The sequence below is a fragment of the Magnolia sinica genome, chromosome 4, assembly GCF_029962835.1.
Source record: "Magnolia sinica isolate HGM2019 chromosome 4, MsV1, whole genome shotgun sequence".
Lineage (NCBI taxonomy): Eukaryota > Viridiplantae > Streptophyta > Magnoliopsida > Magnoliales > Magnoliaceae > Magnolia > Magnolia sinica.
The window spans coordinates 27,676,604-27,697,666 of NC_080576.1; the positions used below are offsets into that span (position 1 = coordinate 27,676,604).

At 39.4% G+C, this 21,063-nt stretch overlaps 1 protein-coding gene across 4 annotated transcripts in view; it reads left to right on the forward strand.

Moving 5' to 3' along the window:
- Positions 1-7,683: 7,683 nt before the first annotated feature.
- The window catches only part of LOC131242879 (helicase-like transcription factor CHR28), a 73,466-nt gene continuing 60,086 nt past the window's right edge, over positions 7,684-21,063 (forward strand). The window contains exons 1-6 of one of the 4 annotated variants that reach the window (XM_058241825.1): positions 7,700-8,081; positions 8,181-8,222; positions 9,931-10,075; positions 10,193-10,412; positions 10,499-10,726; positions 10,836-11,032. In XM_058241825.1, the coding sequence (XP_058097808.1) occupies positions 9,965-10,075; positions 10,193-10,412; positions 10,499-10,726; positions 10,836-11,032 (756 nt within the window). In that variant the 5' untranslated portion in view covers positions 7,700-8,081; positions 8,181-8,222; positions 9,931-9,964. Of the gene's footprint in view, positions 8,082-8,180; positions 8,223-9,930; positions 10,076-10,192; positions 10,413-10,498; positions 10,727-10,835; positions 11,033-21,063 lie in introns of all 4 variants that reach the window. The other 3 variants (XM_058241826.1, XM_058241827.1, XM_058241823.1) reach the window with 3 other exon arrangements.

A 21,063-nucleotide genomic window follows, 5' to 3' on the forward strand; every position in this document is an offset into this window, starting at 1 on the left:
TTCTTGTATTTGCTTGGTGCTCTTGGATTGCTATCCTAAATCCATCTCTGTGTGATTCCGCAGAATAATCCCCAACAAGAATGCCTAGAATGGTTTTTTAATTTTTTGAAATTCTTTAGACCAGATATAAAAATCGTTCCCCAACCAGTATAAGACGATTTTTCTTTTTATAAAGAAAATTTTCAATTACGAGAAAAATCTTCTCTTTTCCCATCGCTCTTTATTTTCTTCACCCATTTTTCATTAGCATGGATTAACATGTGGGAATATAATATTTAAGTTATAGGACCATCTAAACCAGTTCATTTAATTCGGTGTTTTAAAACAAAATGGTCAAAAAATCTTGACACAAGAAAATCAGAAAAACCAACATTATTAGAATTCCTTAAGAAAAGTCCTCATCTTTGCGAAACCAGTATTTCGACAGATCATGAATTTCTTCTCTTCAATTTAGGTATTCAAACAAGACTTGCATCAGCAAAGACAAAAGGCAGAAACAATAAAAATTTTATCAGAAGCAGCATCACAATTAGATTCAGATGATGAACAAGACACTCTTTCTAGTACTCATTTCCTACAAGTAAACGAAAATGATTGTTATGGACACAATTTCATACAACCACTTCAATGAACTAGCAACCAAAGTCCAATTATCGGCGACAACATGATTTGTCTTAATCCAATAGATTCCTTTCAAAAATTTAACACAAATGGTATAAAATGAATTGGTCTTTCATTTTCTTTCCAATTGTTAATGAATTCTTGGTGAAATATCATGTGTTATTGATATTTTACAATATCGATGGATGTTTGAATGAAAAGTTGGATGGTTAAATAGGCCGGATGAGATGATTAGACTGATTTCTTATAATAACACATGCTTTTAAGGCCTTTTTTTTTTACAGTTTTTTCTTTTTTAAGTTATAAATATACAAGTATGTACATTTTAACATCTCCTAAAGTTTCGTTGAAAATTCCACCGTTTTTCTCATGTTTCCCGCATTTTTAGTTATCAGCAATATTATCAGCGATATCAATCTTGTTTTCATATCTTTGGCCAACGAAACTTATAGCTATACCAATACTTCGAACACCGGTTGGATGGTTGGGTGGATAAATTGTTGGATGAGATGATTAGATGGTTGGTTGGATGGATGGATGTGATGGATGGATAGATGTTTGAGTGATTTGATGGGATGGATGGATGGATGATGGATGATTAGATGTGATGGTTTGATGGTTGAATGGATCTATGAGATTGATGGATGTTTGAATGATTGGATAGATAAATGAGATGGATGGATGGATGTTTGAATGATTGGATAGATAAATGAGATGGATGGATGGATGTTTGGATGATTTGATGAGATGTATTGATGGTTAAATAGAAAAATGGGTTGAATGGATGAATATTTGGATGATTGGATGAGATGGATGTTTATATGATTTGATGTGATGGATAGATGGATGGATTGATGGATGAATGTTTGGATAGTTAGATAAATGTGATAGTTGGATGTTTGGATGGATAGATGGGATGATTGGATTGTTGGATGGATGGATCAATAGATGGAAGATTGGATGAGTTGGTTTGATTATTGGATGAATTGTTTGATGGATGGATGGTTGGTAGGTTGAATGTGATGAATAGATGGATGGGGATTGGATGGTTGGATGGATGGATGGATGATTGGATGGTTAGACCATCATGTATATGTATTGTATTTATAAATTATATGCTTAATTATGCATGGATGTAAAAATGTATGAATGTACCATGCTTGTTTGTTTACTTGTTAATTGGTTTAATGAAATTTTAGTGATTATTGTGTTACTATTGGACTAATTTCTTACGATAGCGCAAATGTTAAGCCCTTATTAAAAGAAAATTTACTAAAAGAAAATTTATCTCATAGGCATTCTTTTTTACAATTTTTTTTAATTCATAAATATGCAAATATGAATGTTTAGGCATCTTTTCAAGTCTCATAAAAAAATTACATAGTTTTCCCCATGTTTACTAGCATTTTCGGTTATCGGCGATATTATCGACAATAACAATATTTTATCTTTATCTCCGGCCAACAATACTTGCAGCGATACTGATAACTTGAACACTAGTCTCAGGTATACTAGATATCCAGCCGTACTAGAGGGATATAGTGATGTAGACTGGATATTAGATTTAAAGGAATCTAAGTCCACTAGTAACTATGTGTTTACTCTTGGAGAAGTCACAATATCCTGCAAGTCTAAGAAATAGACTTATATATCTTAGTCCACAATAGAGTCTAAGTCTATTGCTCTTATAATTGCAAGTGAAGAGCATAAATGATTTAAAAAATATGCTTTTAAATATACCCTTGTGGGGTAAACCAATGGTAATAATTACATCATATTGCGATAGCCATGCCGCGATAGCCAAGTTGCGATAGCTAAGGCAAACAATATGACCTATAATGGAAAGTTTAAACATTTACATATGAAACATAGCATAGTTAAACAATTGATCCAAAATGGGATAATTTCAATCGACTTTGTAAGGTCCAAAGAGAATATAACTAATCCACTAACTAAAGCACTAGCTAGAGAGTTAGTGACGAGTGCATTGAAATAAATAGGGTTGACTCCTATTTAGATAAATCGCCGGCAATGGGAACCCAATCTATATGACTGGATATCTCAAAAATTAGGTTCAATGAATAACAACAAGTTGCTTTGAGTGATTTGATATCGGCACTGTATATTAAAATTAAGAACCCAATTCCCATGGTGGAGCAGTGCCATGACTTGTTACGAGGAAGGTTAGACTAAGTCTTTAATGAGTTATATAACTATGATACAATGAGATGTCTACTTGTAGGTAGTTCTCTGACAGACTCACATATATGAGCGTGCAAGTGTGGCCGCTTCCTATAAAAATTGGAACATTCTCTATAACACTCATGAAACTGGGATAAAGCATGTGGCTATAAAATGTTGACTTAAGAAATTTAAGTTGTTCTAAAATGTTATGCGTGTGATGTGTTTGGGTTGTCATTGTGGGGAGTTAATTCAAAACAATGTTAATTCCTTCCGACAAACCGGACATATCTATAATAAGCAATGTTTAAATATCTTAGATATATTTGTCGATGCACTTCATTCTGTTAATTTGCCCAACTGATTTTATAATCAATTTTTTATTTTTCAAATTGCGAGGGATTGTTGGATTAAAAAGATTTTTAAATTAGATTTGAAAAATGTAGAAAAAATTTAATTTTTTACTTTTTGTTAACCATCTTGTCTGAATTGTATTTGTTTATTTTTTTATCTCACATTGAAAAGTTATTAGGAAAATCAAATATTTATATTAAAACCCCTCACTTATCATTTGTATTAGAAAACAAGTGCATGCCATAGGAGCAAACTTGCACACGTGTGTCGCGGCCGGACATGGACATAACGAGGTGCAGTGCAATGTGTCTTAGATCGGACACTTTTGATTTTTTCTGCATATGTTTTAGCTTACTCACACATTGAGAAGACAAATAGCCAAGCAGGCATGCACTAACATGCATTTATTACGCTCCTCGCATGTACCTCCAGCCCAAACGACAGCTTACTTTTCCTTTACAAGGACATTTCTTCTCCATTGAAAAAAATAAATTCGGAAAATCTATATCCTTTATGTTTTTTTTTTTTTTTTTTTTGTGAGTTCTCTTTAAGCATATCAATTTAATTATTTTTGACTTCGTGTGACTGTGATCGAGTGTGCTAAATCTAAGCTATTAATCTTGGATGAGAGCTATTGTATCCCACGAGTAGACTTACGGCATGTTTGTTAACGTTTAATTTTTGCACTTAACACGGAATTTGGAAAATATTCCATGTTTAGTGGTATTTTAGGGTTGTTCATGAGTCAAGCTAGCATGAAAAACTCGCTCGACTCGGCTCGAGTCAGCTCGAATTGACCCGGCTTAAATGGCTGATTCGGGTCGAGTCGAGCTAATTATTTGAAGCTCGAGTTGAGTTCGAGCTGAGTTCGACCAGGGGGCATCTCAACTCGACTCGAAGCTCAAACTCAAGCTTGACTCGAAGCTCGAACTCGAGCTCAACTCAGCTCGATTAATAAATATATTAAAGTTGTGGGGAATGCGGAGAAAGTTGAAGTGGGATCTCTATGCTTTCACCCCAATAGCGAAGAGTTTGATGTTGGTGTTGACGATCTCTTGAATCTAAAATGGTATATTGTATGGAGCACTCACATAAATAGACATATCCTTCCTAAATATGTTGTGAGCTACAAATCCTCAAATCATCTGCAAGGTTACGGAAACTGCACTTTTGTCTGAGCAGCAACAATACAGGTGGGTACCATTTTTTTGTGGTCCCAGGTCTGTTCAAAATCCTATCAATTGGAAAGTATGGCCTTGATGATGGATAATTCAGAACATACAATTGAGGATGCTTTTGGTCCATAGTTCTTCTATCATAGGGCCCGCATAGATGAATTTTCTGGACTGGTGAAAGACAGACTACACCCTGTTTCGGTTGTCGGGCCAAGCCAAAAATGAATTTCGCTTGGTGGAGCGTTATGTAAAATGCATCTTAAATTTTTTTTCTTTTAACTTCTCTTCTGAATCAATGGAGGAGGATCAAGAATAGAATCCATTACTCTCTCACCCAACAGGCTCGAGCTCGACTTGACTTGAACCACTAGCTTGACTCGAACTCGACTCAACAGCTTGGGCAAACAAGCCAAGCTTCAATGTTGAGCTCAAGGCCGAGCTTGAGCTCGAGCTTGAACTCGAGTACAACATGGACAAGCCGAGCCGAGCTTGGCCCACCTCGACTCGACTCGGCTCGATGCCCACCCCTAGGTATTTGTTAACGCGGAAGAAGGAAAGCGCTACACCATTTTATGCCAAAATTTTTCCGTGATAGGAGTCTAGCTTAATGGGGAATCAAGAATGCGCTCCGTGATTATTATTTTTAATCCAAGATTGTCCTTTGCGACAAAGATTTTCTCCCTTGCATTATACACGTCCCAACTATTAACACGGGGCACTTCTCTGAGCCCTCCATGATTCATGTATTAGATCCACTCCGTCTATCAACTTTTTATATCATTATAAATGATGATTCGAAAAAGATGTACATCTAAAGCTCAAGTCAACCATACCACATAAAGTAGTGGGATAGGAATAACTATCGTTAAAACCTTCCTGATGTCCACCGTGAAGCTTATTTGCCATTAAATTTCTTTATAAAGTCACACAGACTTGGATGAAGGAAAATTACAAAAATCAGCTTGATCATAACCTTATGTGGCCCCTAAGAAGTTTTCAATGATAGGCACCCAATTCCCACAGTTTCTTGTAGTGTGGCTCACTTAAGCCCCCCTTTTTTTTGTTTTAATTTTTGAAATAATATGAAAAAATGAATAGATGGTTTGGATAAAACATATATATTATGATAGGCCTCACAAAGCCCATAATTATCCATATTTAGGTAGATATTGGTGGGGTAGTATGCATTCCCCTCCCAGATTTGGGGTGTGAATTACGTGCAAATGCCTTTCGTAGGAAGTTCTTGCGCGCTGGAATCTTAAGTGGAGCCCACCGTTATGTTTGTGATAAATTTAATCTGTCCATCTATGTTTTGAGATCATTTTAGGACTTAAGACAAAAAATGAGGAGGATACAAGATTTAAGTGGGCTGCGCTAAAGGTAAAGGTGGGTAGAAAATTTCCTATCGTTGAAACCTCCCCGGGGTCGATAGGGATGTTTACATGCTATCAATATGGTTTATAATATCATTCTTAATGAGATGAACTCAAACCACAAATATTAGCTGTTTGTGACCATTTAAATATCCTTTTGCGCCACGAAAGCTTTGGATCATGTCGATATTTGTGTCAATCTCTTCATCTAGCTATTTGTGACCTTTTTAATAGGTTGGGTGACAAACAAACATTTTAGTGAAATTCAAGGAGTTTTTAAAGGGAGAGATTTAATCAAAATTGTTTCATATGGGGTAAATGTGTCAAATTAAGATATTTGAAACATTTCAGATGTTAGTTAACAAACAAGTTATTTTAGATTTTTTATTAGTTTTCCGACTTCATATTAAGATTTCAGATTCAAACTTTAGATGTATGCTCCGGATTTCAAATTTAACAAACTGGCCCTTAATGGGACCTAGTGCATTAGAGAACGTCTCCCTATAATGTAAAATCTATTTTAATATGGCAGCAATAATATAGCAGAACTCTTTGTATTTTTCTCTTATCATTTTGAATTTTCTATCATACGTTTCTGTTAGTTTGATGGGACCCAGTGCATTAGAGATCGTCTCCTCATAATGGCAAATCTATTTTAATATGGCAACAATAATATAGTAGAACTCTTCCTATTTTTCTCTTATCATTTTGAATTTTCTATCATATGTTTCTGTTTTAGAACTAACATTTATACTCTGAAAAAGAATGATAAACTCGGCTCATATTTACGTTGAACAAGAATATTTGGTTATCAAATTTGTTAATATATATTTTTTCATGCCGTTGTGATCGAGGTGCTCCTCGCCTGCTGGACGGTCCGGATCTCGCACATATGTGAGAAGGGGTGGTTTGTGCCGCCAGTAACCCCTGAGTTCTCCTCGCGAGAAGCACCCAGCATCCCCCTTGTCCACAATCATCCTGGGGCATGTATCACGGGACGCGGATTAAATACCGACAGGTTGAGTAGCGAGTCCGCTACTGAAGTGACGTCACCTGGTTCTGTGGGCCCACTATGATGTATGTGTTGTATCCACACCGTCCATCCATTTTGAGATGTCATTTTAGGGCATGAGCCAAAGAATGAGGTAGATAAAAATCTGTAGTGGACCTCACCACAGAAAACAATGGAGAGAGTAATTTCCACCGTTGAAACTATTCTAAGGCCCACCATAATATTTCTTTGAAATCCAACCTGTTCAAAAGTTAAAAATGACATGGAAGAAGGGAAAAAATAAATATGAGGTTGATCTAAAACTTTTATGGCCTTTAGAAGTTTTTAATGGTGAGCGTCATTGTCCCCACTTTTTTCTGTGCTGGGTCCATTAGAGCTTTGGATTTAACTCATTCTTTGGATATTGCCCTAAAATGATCTCTCCAAATGAATGGAAGGCGTAGATACAAAACATACATCATGGTGGGGCCCACGGAACTTGGTGACGTCACTTCAGTAGTCAGTCTGGCTACTCAACCCGTAAGTATCTAATCCGCGCCCTGTATCACGTGCCGCAGGTGATGCTCGGCCCAAACAAACATGCGCCCCGTGCGTAACTCGCACGCTTTTCCCCCGGGTTCATTTTGCGTCTGTCATGACTGACAATCCAGCGTGCGCCTCCATCAGCTGGAGCCCACATGTGGAGATGTTATTATAATTTTAACCGTTCCTATTCTATTTAATACAATATAAAATATATTATTTTATAGTCACTCTTAATTGATGATCCTAACCTTTGATTTTTAAAGTTGAATGCCAACCGTTAAAACTTTCTTTGTATAGTTTGAATTTCATCTAAAGATAATAGTTGCAATAATAATCGTTCGTTCAGCTTCATTTTCTTAGTGTATCTTATACAACACAGACTATACAGTATGGACGGTTTCGATCAAAGGATCCCTCGGAATGTTGGCCTGACCCGGCGGCGACAGAAGGTGTATTGTCAGCCGCGACAGAGGCAAAACGAGCTCTTTCGCCCGTTATGGTTCTAGACCGACGACGACCACCATAATCCAACGGCTCAGATCAGCGCTCCAGTAAACCGGCGGAAGATTCCATAGGCACACATTAGCAAATCTCTATACTGCGCCACCTCTGACGACGAAATCAGTGGGAAAGAAGCCAACGTCTCTTGCTTTCTCTCAAATTCCCATCACCAGAGTCGTTGCGTACATGGCGGAAAATTAGGGTTTTAAAGCGTTTCCCTCCCTTCTCCTAGCCTTCAATGTGAGATATCGAGCAATGATTTCTAGGGTTTATGAGTGGAGTTACAGGGAATGTTTCTCTGATCGAGAGATCTCCGGATTCAAATCATCTCCTTCGATTGTAAGTTCTTCCTATAACTCTTTTTTTTTTTTTTTTTTGAATTTTTTCCTTCTTTAAATGTCGATTTGCCTTCTAAGGTGTTGTTTTTGTTGCTTTTAGGTATATTTGTTAGATTTTCTGATGAACTATGTTAAAGACGAGGTTGGTGATCTGTTATTTGTAGTTGTTGGATAAAAAAGATTGCTTTTTTATTTATTTCTTTTTTATTCCTATGATGGGAAATTTTCAAATGCGGAAGCAGTCGTCATTTAGTATTGACGGTAGTTGATGGCAGTTAGTATTGTTTTTCTCTTTTCAAGTAGTATTCTGTGAAGTTTTGTTGTTGGGATTTCCATGCGGAATTTGAATTTTTTTCCCATTTACATTATATTGGATTTGTAGCGAACTATACAGAAGAAAATGAGTTTTGCTTTCATGCTTATCACGTGTAAGATTTGATTGAATGGGAATTCAAGTGGAAGCGCACAAGCACACACACACAAGACAAAGGAAATTGAGAGAGCGTTGACAGTTATTCTGGCAAAATTGCACGAGTGGACACTGGAATCTGGGCACAGCTTGATTTTTTATTTTTTATTTTTATTTTTTCTGCCAAAATGCGTGCATGGACTCTGGCATTTAGCTTTGGAAGTCAATAGATGAATGTGAATAGGCCAATGGCAACTGCGACTTATACAAAATTTCAACCTTTAGGCGTGACTCTAGTCAATATGTGTTCCTTATGGCAGTGTAACGAGGAGACGGTTGATGTGTTGGATGGCTTCCTTGGTAGTTTTGGGGTGAAATGGAAGAATCCCGAATCCATGCAAAGCTTTGTGTGTGTGTGTGTGTGTGTGTGTGTGTGTGTGTGTGTGTGTGTGTGTGTGTGTGAAGCTTCAAAGGTCATCTTGAAAGCGAAATGGATGTTAGGGAATGGGGTTTTTCCGTAGCTGATGCGGGCCTTTAAAAAATAAAATAAAATATTTTTAATATCTTTTGGCTTTTAGGCCCTTGCAATAAAATGTCTTTGTTAATGCTAAAAAAAAACCCTCTTTAGGATTCATTTGACTACCTGGAAAGTAGGCCCTATGGAAATGGAGTCCATAAGTATGTCCTTTCTTGCATTTGGATCGTTGGAAATACAGATAATTGGCAAAATATCATTTTTTCATTTACTTCATATAAGCTAGCTTGCAATTTCCCTGTAAACAGAACTTCAAAAGGCAACAAATTCCCTCCTAAACCCACCCCTCCAAAACCTTCTTTCTCAAAGAATGTTTCCTGGAAACACTTTCTTTCCACCTTTTAAGATTCCTGGGAGCCGAACAACCCTGAGATGCACATAACAAATAGTAGTGGACATGAATTTCTGCAGGCATTTCCATACATCTTCGGGCATTATTGTTTCTATCATTCTGAATTGTGACGGGATTCAGTCATTTCTATTTTCATTTTTGCAGTTTATCACTTTCTACACTATCTCCTGTATGTGGAATGTGCTGTTTCGTGTTCTTCCAGTGCTATCTCTGTGAAATTGAATGTCTTCATTTGAATAGGCTTATGCCATACCTCAGAGAATTACCTGTAAAACTATTGTCCGTGACTATATGTTTAAATTTCACATAACTATGCTCATTTAAACTTTTCCATCGTAAAATTTCGAGAGGGCTTCATTTAATCTCAAAACTTCTCCAATGACTGCTATAGAAACTTCCACAAATCTGAATCTTTATGGTCCATCATCTCCTTCAGTGAGATGCAATTTGCAGTTACTTTTGATCTGCCTGTTGATACAGACAGTTGGACATCTGCTAATAAATTGCCGTGCATTTGTGTTGTTGTGGTTCTCTTTCGCCAATCGATATGCCAGTTCTCTAGGAAGTGTGGGTATGCAGTCTTACTAGATGCCAAGCTATGTTGATCCTCTCCATGGTCTATTTCACTCTGCTCGGAGATGTTGCATTTTTATGAGGGAATGGATTTGCAGCTCGATTTTGAGACATCTCCAGGACCTGGTAAGTTTGACTGTTAGTACCATTTGACTCCATGAGGCTTTTTGATAGGATTGTTAGTATATATTTCGGATTGATGATCAGATCTCCATCATCTTTTGTGTTCTTGGTCTTTCACAGATTGGGATACCAGTCAGGGACAGGATCTCTCTTTTTAAGTTTGCTGAAGAAGAGGCAAGTCTTTCTTCATTAACTATGGATACTCCCATAGATATTAGTTCTTCAGACAGCGAAAATGAAGCAGAAGTTGGACCTTCATCATTTCCACCGGGGCCATTTGCATCTGCTAATTTCAGGGAGCTTCCATCATGGGCTGACATATCCAGTTCAAATCCAAAAAGTGAACATTTCATAGATGAAAACTGCCTACATTTGAATTGAATGATGAATAATTATCATGCGCTGATTTCGTTATCTATTTTGTAGGTTCTGGTGTATCATCTCAGAACCTGATGTTTCCCACTACAAAATCTGCTTTCAATTCCAGTAGTAATGGTTGGCAGCCACATGAAAGAGTGAGGATGCCAATGGAGTTTGAGGTAGGAACTCGCCCTGATTTTTTGGATGAGGGATTACAAGAAAAGTCTCAGTATGATCCTAGGACCAGACTCTATCCAGGTCATACCGAATCAAAAGCTTCATTGGAAACTGGAGGTGATGGCCACTGTTTTTTTTTTTTTCTTTCCTTTTTCTATTCCATAGCAAATATTATTGTTGTGTAGATGCAAATGCCACTGATAAAGTTTTAAATGAAATGATTTAGGCGGGGAAAATGACGATGAAGTCATTATTTACGAAAACGCCAGTACAAGGAGGTTCCTACCTACATCTTTGATGCATGGAAAGTCTGTTGCTGTTTCACAGCCTGCTGTTTTAAGTGATGCTGCACATCATGCTGCAGTAGGAGAGGAAAGGCCTATGGACAGTGATGAGCGACTGATTTTTCAAGCAGCATTACAGGTATTTGTCCAAGGCCCCTCTATTAATTTATGACGTCTTTGTCTTGGATAGCATCAATTTTGGGAGATTAACCCTTCTATTAAAACCTAATATTAGAATCTTCCTTTAGCAATAGGATACTGCAAGCGGCCTCATTAAAACAAAATTTCTAACCCCTCATATGGAATACTGCTACCTCCTAGTAAAATGTGGACAATCCCCTTTAACAAAACTTCCCTGTTTAGATATCCTTATCGATTACGTCAAAACTTAAATTTTGCTATTTGGAAGGGGGATCTAGAAACTTTTCAGACCTTCTACTGAGGTCAAACTGCAAATAGAATCTTCTTATTCTCTACATTCTTGATTTTTTTCCCCTTTATGAAGGCTTGGATTGGAACTCCTTTGGCATTCATGGTTGTTGCTTCTAAGATAAATTAGAGGAATTTATCCTAACACCAGACTTGTTCGTTCCATTGAAAACATGTGAATTTATTTGTTTTGTGTTAATTTATTTGATATAACACAAAAGGTAAGGAAAAAAGACGAGTGTCAAAGCTCCTTCAGCTTGGGATGGGGGTGGCTTTCCTTACAGTGTTAATCATTGTCAACTTGCACATGTAAATTCATTATCATGCTTGGAAGTTGACAAGGAACTTGTTAGAAGTGATCTCCAATGATGGACCACTTTTTCCCAAGGATATCTTTATATCTAAAATGTGGAGGTCTCATGATGAAGAGTGGGGCCACACTTGATTTTCATTTGGTGCTGAATGATCTTTTCAATAGGTGGTCAAAGCAATGTGTTTTACCTGGGCTTTATTCAGATGGGAGATTGACAAAGACAATTCCAATGGAATTAGTTTTTTATTCTTTTATTTTATTTTATTTTATTTGGATACATGAGGCCCGTAGTGCCACCCCTCTTTGTAACCCTCTGATCAATGAGAGTTGTTGCTCTGACTGAGAGAGATATACTTGACAAAAAACAAAAACCCTATATGAGAGAAGATCAAGAGTCGATAGATGAAGTTCGGTGTGGTAAGAACTCAAGAAGATGGGTGAGAAGCACTTCGAGATGGTACAAAGGGAGAAGCAATGGCCCATCCCATGATGTTAGTAGCTTGTCTTTTCGATGAGCTCCTAAAGGGGATGAAGGTAGAGAAGCCCTTTAGAGTTCAAGGTGGGTAAGGAGCAAGGGCGGACATGGTTGTCGAGGTCCGAGGGGAAGAGGGTGTGAGGTTCAAGGTTGCAGGGGGGAGGGAGAAGGTCAGTGAGGGATTTCAAAAAAGGGAAGGTCAACGGAGTGTTAGGACCCATGCAGTGGTTGAACCCCTAGCGGTTTCCCCACTTTGTTCATGGAGAATTTCCCTGGAGGAGTGGTCACATCTCAATTTCTTTGGGGTCTTCGGCAACGTCAGAGCGGTGAAATCATCATTCCCAAAGTTCACAACTCCTCAATCATTCTCTGCTTTGCTTTCATATGGATGAGCTCGTGGGAGGGAGCCTCTTAGGTGGTGAAGTCCATTCACGGCAAGGGCTTTAGAGGGAAGAAGATTTCAGTCCAAAAAGTATAGTATGGACCGAAAATTGTCAACGAAGCTATGGGCAAGAAGAAGGTCAGTCAGAAGAGGAGAAGCAAGATCTTCAACTAAGCTGTTACCCACAATGTCATCGTGGGAAAGCTCCAGTTCTATTTGTGCCTGCGACCTTGGAACTAGGTCCTAACGAGGCCTCTTCGGAGGAGCCTCGGCCATAAGAATTGAAATGGGTGTGGAACAAGGTTAGGCTCGAGAGTGATGGTGCACCTTGGAGTCCTCTTGAAGGCTTGGCCTACCTTTTAAACTTTCGTTGTTGCCAAGACTCAGGCTGACGCTATGATGCAGGGAATTCGGAGATGCTTAAAGGCTTGATCCAAAGTGGAGGTGAAGGATGTTGTGCTAAAAGCCATTGGAGAAAACAAGGTCTGGATTTCTTTATCGGCTAGCATCGACCTCGATAGGGTGGTCATGGTGAGTGTTTTCTTCAACAACTTTGTGATTTCAGTTCGGAAGTGGTCAAAGAGCTCATTTCTCGATGTGGAGGAAATATGGTTCCTATTATGGGGAGTTCCTTTGGGGCTTTGGTTCATCAATACCTTCATAGCACTTGGGTGCTGCATGGGAGAAGTGGCAGCCATCGATCAGGCGGCAGAGAAAGGGGGAGGAGTTCAACACTATGAAAATTTGTGTGAAAAAGAAGAGGGCTGATCCAGATCTTTCTTTACTCCCAATCTTCATCGACAACCGTTGCTTGCATGTTTGGGTTGAAAGAGAGATGAGCTGGGGTCTGCTAAAGAGATGGGACAAAGTCTAGTAGCAGAGGAAGGTTGGAAGCCATTTGGGGAGTTGCAGAGAACGATTTGGGGATGGTGACAGAGCACCACCATGGTGGTCCTGAAAGGTGACGATATGGAGGAATCAGATTGGTCGTCAGAGCGAAGGGTGGTGAGAGGTTTATCTTGGAGACACATGGCCAAGTAGCTAGTGTCGCTGTAGAGATGACAACAACTGTCTCTTTGGGAGGTTAGATGTCACCTCTCTGACCAATGTGTGGCGGGGAAGGGGGCAGATCTAGAGTGACGGGGGCATAACCACAACTCGGTTGTCAATTTTCGCCCGACGATTCGCTTGGTGGAGAGACATTGATCATTGCAGTGGCGGATAGGCGATTGGGAGTCTAGAGGATGTCAGGTTTGATGTTTGAACCTTGCCGCGACATGTGGTGAGGAAGATTTCGTGATCAACTAAGGCTCACTAGAGGATCCAGACACGCGGTTCTCCAAGGCTGGAGGCTCGGGCACAGGTGGCTCCTGAACTTGCAAATGGCGCCACGTCTAGTTGGTGTATGGTTGGCGGACAGGTACATGTCAAGACGTTGTGACGCATGTGACTGCCGACATGATTTAAGCCAAGTTGCCTTGGTGACATAGGAATAGATGGGAGCTGGACGCATGGCTTAAGTGGGCCCTTCGAAGTTGATTTCGCTCCGATAACCTCCCTGACTCGTGTTAGGGCCTTTCTATCTCTTGTTTGTGTTAACTCATCACGTGCGACTTCTTCCCACCCCTTATAGATGAGAGGTTTTCTCTCGATTTCCGGTTATTCCTATCTCATCTTGAGGAAGCCAAAAGCCAAGTCCTCAGAAGGACGCCTCACCTAGTGATCGATTTCTCTCATTCAACTCCTGTTGGTGGTAACCGAAGTCTTTTCGACACTGGATATGTCCTCTTTTCTAGTATTGATCAAGGAGGAAATCATTCCGGTTGACACGATGTCGGTTTCTCTTCCATTCGTCAAAGAATAAGAGAGTGGGGAGTTGCTGGCTCTGAGGTTTTGGAACCAGGAAGAAGACGAGACCATTGGCGTCACTCCCATCTGGGCTACTCAAGGTTCCCCAATGTCGATATCGATGTTTGTAGTAGACAATCCAAGGTTGGTGGAAGTTCATTACAAGAAAATAGGAAAGGTTTGGTTAGAGATGAGAAGTTTGAAGTGGGTAAAGGAAGTTAGTGGGGTCACCTATGGTGATTCTGACAAGGATGCAATCGCCTTTCTGCAATTTTTCAAGAAGGCAACCATAATGGTCACGCTACCCTCCCCAAGAAGATCAAGAAATCTCTGAAGTGGTGGAGAGAGCTTCTCAATCTCAAATCGTCGATCAACTACAACTTGACAATTAAGGTGAGTGGAGTGAAGAAGGGTAGAGGGGCTAGGTAGGTTTCCCAATGAGGGTTCTTAGTTGGAATGCGTTTTTTTAATCTTTGGATGTTGGACTCCATTTGGGGAATTAGAAGCAAAGACTGGGTGGTGTTACATGCTTCAGGCAACAGGGGCATTACTGTGGCTTGGAACATTGAAATATGGGCCAAAGGAGACAACTGGTGCAGTTAGTTTTCTGTCTTAGTTGTGATATCGAAGGTGGCTTTGGGTTTCAGATGGCTATTTTTTGCTGTCTGCGGCCCTTGCTAGGCAGAGCTTAGGCTGGCTATGTGGGAGGGGTTGTCATTTGTTCGTGATTATTGGCATATGCCATGGTGTGTGGGGGGTGACTTCAACGTGATTAGGTTCACCCACGAGAAGTCTAATGGCAGTCATATGTTTCGTGCCATTAAGGATTTCTCGGAATGAGTTTCCTACCATGATTTACTAGATTGCCTGTGGTAGGAGCTAAGTTTACCTGGACTAATGGTCATGATAACAGTTAATGCCATCTTTTTTTGCCTAGATAGATTCCTCGTGTCACCTTAAAATAAAAAAAAAGAAATAGATTGGTCGTGTTTGCTTATTGGTGCTCTTTCTATTAGTTCATCTCCGAGGCCTGCCTAGACCAATCTCAAATCATTGCCCCATCCTGATGGAAGTGGAGGTGAATTGGAGACCCAAGTTAAAAAAAATAAAAAAATAAAAAATCTTTTGAAGGATGTTGGGGACCCAAGCCTTTTAGATTCGAACTGCTTACTAGTTGGAAGTGGATGGCTTACAAACTTAGTGAAGGAATGGTCAAACTTAGTGAAGGAATGGTGGGAATTGTTCTAAGTGCAAGGTTTTGTTGCAAGTAAAGTAAAAAATTGAAACTGTTGAAACAAACTTATTCAGGGGCAGTGTGAGCTTTTCGGGAGCAGGGAGATCGAATTTGAGCTCATTTGGGAGGAGATCCAAGCCCTGCATATGGAGGGGGCTTTCTGTTAGAAGTTGAAAATTTTCGCCACGCCGATCTGTGGTTAGAATATGCTAAACACGCATTAAAGAGGATGAAATCAAATGGAGGCAGCGGTTGAGGGCCATGTGGCTCAAGGAATGGACAAAACACTAGATTTTTCCATAGCATTGCCAGTGCCAATGCCAATGCCAGAAACAACAAAATAGTAAGTTTAGTCGAAGATGGCAAAAGGATCAAAGGGAAGAAGCAACTTAGCACAACTATGGTGAGATTCTTTAGGGACCTCCTATCTCTAGAAGAGGGTCCCCGTCCTTGACTCAACAATAAGGTATTCCATAATGGTAATGATGGTCGTAACGGCCACCACCGTTACCTTTATGCTATGGGGTGTAATGGCAGTAACAACTATTACAATCTCTCTCTCTCTCTCTCTCTCTCTCTGTCTCTGTCTCTCTCTTTTCTTTATTGAAAAGAAATACGAAAAACTTGTATCGGTTTCGTAACGGATTGTTACGGGGGGCGTAATGGGCCGTTATGGGTCATTTTTTTTGTAACGGCCGTTACGACCTTTACGACCCCATAATGTGTAACGGTTGCCACCGTTACCTTTACATAATGGCCTTTACGGCACACCATGCTTAACAATCTCTCCTTCAATAAATTTTCCCTAGCGGAGTTGGAGATGCTCAAGAAACCGATCGATGAGGAGGAATCAAATCAATCATAGATTCTTTGGGCGGAGACAAAGCGCTGGGTTCGGACGACTTCCCCATTGCTTTCTTTCAGTCTTTGTGAAGTGTGGTGAAAAGAGATGTTAACTTCATTTCTAAGTTCTTTAAGAGGGGGAAATTGTCTTCGGAGCAAGGTGTTCCGTATCCGTTATGATACGCCCGTAAAGGCCGATACGTATAGGTAACGACTATGAACGTTACGCGATACATGACAGTTGGTTTTGTTTTTGGATTGTATCGGCTGTTACGGTGGCCTTAAAGGCCGTTACAAGGGATAACGACTACTACCCCCGCAACGGTAAATAAAATGACCACCTTTTTTTTCTCCTCTTTTTTTTTTTTTTTTTTTTTTTTCACTTTTCTTATTCCAGAAACTCTCCTAGACCATTTTACAATAGATTTCGACCACTCTTACTATAATTTTTAAGATTAAAACCGTAGATTGAAGTGATTTGAGCGAATAGAAGCTTAGAGGGCAATTTTTTCAAAACATTTAAACAGTAGCATTTATGCCTTTTTTTTTTTTCCTGATTTCTAGTTCTAGTGCTTGATTGTGATGTGTAAACATTAGAGACGTAATTATGTTCACAAATTCACTAGATAGCACGATTCAACACTCTCACTAAAGAGTGGACCGTTACACTACCATAAACATGTTCAAAACAAAAAATGAATATATATTTGGAATATTTACGTTATTCTGGATTTTCTAGATAAATTATTTTTCAAAAATTTTCAGGCAAAAGAAAAATTTTCAACCGTTAGAAAGGGCGTAACGACCGTTACACCCCTGTATTAACCATTACAACCGATACCTGTATCGGTAATAGTGGTTACTGTTACAACCACCGTTACTGATACAGAATACCTTGCCTCGGAGTTGGTTTTTTTTTTTTTTTGGAAGATTGGAATATTATTTAAAGAAAGGGAGCAAGAGTATCCTGGAAACGAGAGACAAAAACAAAGGCTAAAAACAAAAAAAGCAACAAAAGAAAAGTTAAAAACAAAACAAAAACAAGGAAAACCCCTAAGAAGAGAAGCTATACAACTCGAGAAGCCATCCCAAGGTTAGGATTGCAACCAAGAAGCATACCAAAAGAAACAACAAATCTAGCAAACGAGAGAGCTACGAAGAGGAGGCTAAGCCTAGAAATGTGGCGATGAAAGGTCTGTTGGAGAGATTAACAGTGGAGGACCAATCTTCGGAGTTGGGGGCATTGTTTATTGTAACGCCTCGAACATTTCGATACCCGTGTATTGAAAGTTCTCGAGCGTTATCAAGAAGTTAACATAATATGTACATGCGTACGATAGAAATCTAACTATCTTAGCCTTACATCCTCGCCCGGACACAAATCTAACCTTTGATAATGACTTCCAAGCAATAGAATAAATCTTCTGGCCGTTGATTTCAAGACAAGACCATTCATCACGTGATTTGCCATAAGTACTTTTCCTTAAACGACGTTACGAATTACTCCCTATCCATAATGATTTAGATAGATGTTATTTTGTAAGAATTTCTTTGAAACATGCCTTTAACCATGTGGAGCCATTAGATTTCCCAATACTCATAGATCAACATTGATTACGAAATTGCCACTAACCTAGACCCCTGAATTCTAGATCATATGATTCCTGCTATCCGTTTAAGGTGAAATTTTATACCATGCTTAATTATCATAAATTAACCGTACGTCAAATTTCAGCTCTTGGATTATAGTAAACTAGCTACTTGACCCCTACATCCGTCCGTATACTTATTAGATCAAGATTTTGATCCGTTCACCTTGTTCACCTTATATGAATATGCTTAATCCACCATTAGAACTACAATCTGATGAATTTACACATGTGAACAAGTTACTCAAATATAACGGTATGCATGTTCTACCCCTAATTACTCCATAAACCCGTTTTATGTCCATCCATTTACAAAACTAATAGTTTAATCACTTAAATGCATGACTAGAATACCAACCATCAGGTCTTTATATTTTTAGCATGTCATCTGACCCTCCATCATATTTGGATCCCTCAAACGGGCCATCAAAACATTATGATAATTCAGTCATTATGAAGATCTCGGGTTATAGGTCCAAACCACCGGGTAACATGACAATTAGATGTGTACAAATGCTATTTTGAAATTATGAAGTGTGTTAGCCATTGAAAAAGTATCTTGATTGTCTTTAAGCGATCAAGGCTCAAACTTGACTGATAGAAAGAGCACGAAAAAAAAAGAGGAATGTTCGACTAATTTCAAGACATTCGGATGAGGCACGTCGACGTAACAGACGTCGGAAGTTGATTGAGAAATGGATGGCAAGATTGTAAATATTCAATGCCATTACATACCATCGTTGAAGCTAAATTGTACCGTGCGGCCCACCCGATTAACAGATCTGTTCCATCTTTGGACCCTTATCCTAACAGGGCATGTTAAACGCAATGAAAAGAGCGGATCGTACAACTACAAATAGTAAAGTGGACTTCACACAAAAGAACTCAATTCACATTAAATTTCAAATTGTCACAGCAAGCTACATCTCTAGTGCATGAGGTTTAACAGGTGAGTGTTGGTTGCTACTTGGACACACTGTACGGCCTACTCGACTAACCAAATTGCCTCATATCTGACCCCGTGTCCTAACATAGCGATATAAAAGTGGTGAACAGAGTGGATCTTCTCGAAGTCAATCACAAATGGACCCCACCTATTTCGAAACAACCATTCCATATAGCAATCACCGCACGCGGTAACAGAGGTGGTGAAAATGTTGCCGCAAAGGATTCATTCCATCTTCTGCTTAGCCCATGGCCTAACGTCACCCCGTAAAGCTGATGAACGGAGTGGATTTCTTATCGAACATCACAGTGGACCTCACAATACATTGCAAAAGACCCTGCGTCCGAACGAGGAAGAAGAGGCGCGTTGCCGTCTTTCACTCCAACACAATTACGTCGTGCGGAAAGACACTTCTTAGAGACCTTCCGATAAAACCCATCCACACCATCGATTTTAAGGGCCAGAGATCGTCGGGCAGCAAATCCGGAACGTCCAGGGGAGAGGATCTGATGAATCAGGGCCATAATTCAAACCCCCACTAAAACAAAGCAAGATGCAAGCAAAGAAGACCGGAAGTTAGTGCTGGTCACGGTGATTTAGTCTGGTCGATCAGGACCGTTGCTCAATGGACATCTAGGGACTACAACAAAAAGATGAAACCAAAACTATTAATGGTCGTCCGCACTCCATGCTAGTCTAGAATCTGCCGCACACCTCTAGGCACGTACGCACGTCCCCGCGCAAGTAGAGTTGTGTAAGATAAATCCAGAAACACAGAATCAAATATAAGAACCCATCTCCAGGCCGTGTGGAAATCCCAACAGAATAGAGAGAAATTAAGAGATTGAAGTCGGTGGAGAAAGAGGAAGGGCAGTCCAGGCTCTACCAACGGGTAAATTAGATTAGGACCTGGCCATAGGAAATATTTCTGAAGGATCAATAGGCTAAGGTGCGGGTTTTATCCTTTAAGCTTACACTAATTTAAATTATTATATTTATCTTGCATTTCCATGCCTTTTATGATATGAATTCTCTTGCCTTTTCATACTTTTAATAATGTGAATTATCTTGCCTTTTCATTCCTTTAATGATGTGAACTATCTTGCCTCTCCATGTTTATATTTTCTGAGAATTATCCTATCAATTGATTTGGTTAATATCATTACAACTATTGGCCCTTTTGGGATTATGAGATGATGTCAAATACAAGTGATTTCTCTGAATTTATGTGAGGACATGGATACAAGCCTTGCTCCTGCCTCGTCTCTTTATTTGAGTTGGCCCTGCTACTCGTCTTTATATTTAGTTGGCCATTGCCACTCTCCTTAATTATTGAGTTGACCATTATCACTCTTCTCTTATTATGTTGGCCATTGCCACTTTCGTTGAGTTGACCATTATCAATCTTCTCTTTATTATGTTGGCCTCGTGCCGTCTATCTTTACGGCTTGGGCTTGTGTCTTGCTATTCCAGAACCTCCATAATTCAGTTGATATTCTTTATGATTTAAATTCAGTTATATTCGTTATGATTAAGTTTATATTCTCTATAAGTGCAAATGATGTGTAAGATGTATCATGACCAGTGATTCAAATATTCTATCATAGACGTAATGTGCTCTGGGTAGAGACCCTCTTGGGGCACGTAAGTCCTTGAGCCTTCGGGTAGTGGTGCACATTTTGATGTGGGTAATTCTCTAATGTAGTTCCACATTACCCTAGGATTGGATGTTCGCAAATAGTCGCTCCATGAACAAATCGTGTCACGTAATTCACCCAGCATATGTGTTGTGTGCTCTGAGGTGTTCTCGTAAATCCATGGTAGCGTTGGCCATGCCGGCGAATATCCGTATAGTAAGAGTGCGGGTCGAGCCGGTTATCTATAAATCGTATTCCACATTGTGATGATCACTACGTATGATGAGCCCCACATACTTTGCTAGGCATGCATCTCGTGTAGGTTGTTTACGCATGCTGATACCCTTGTATTAGTGAAGCACGGGACGTATCAGACCCTTACTTTACATGTTATGAATCTCTTGAATTAGTGTT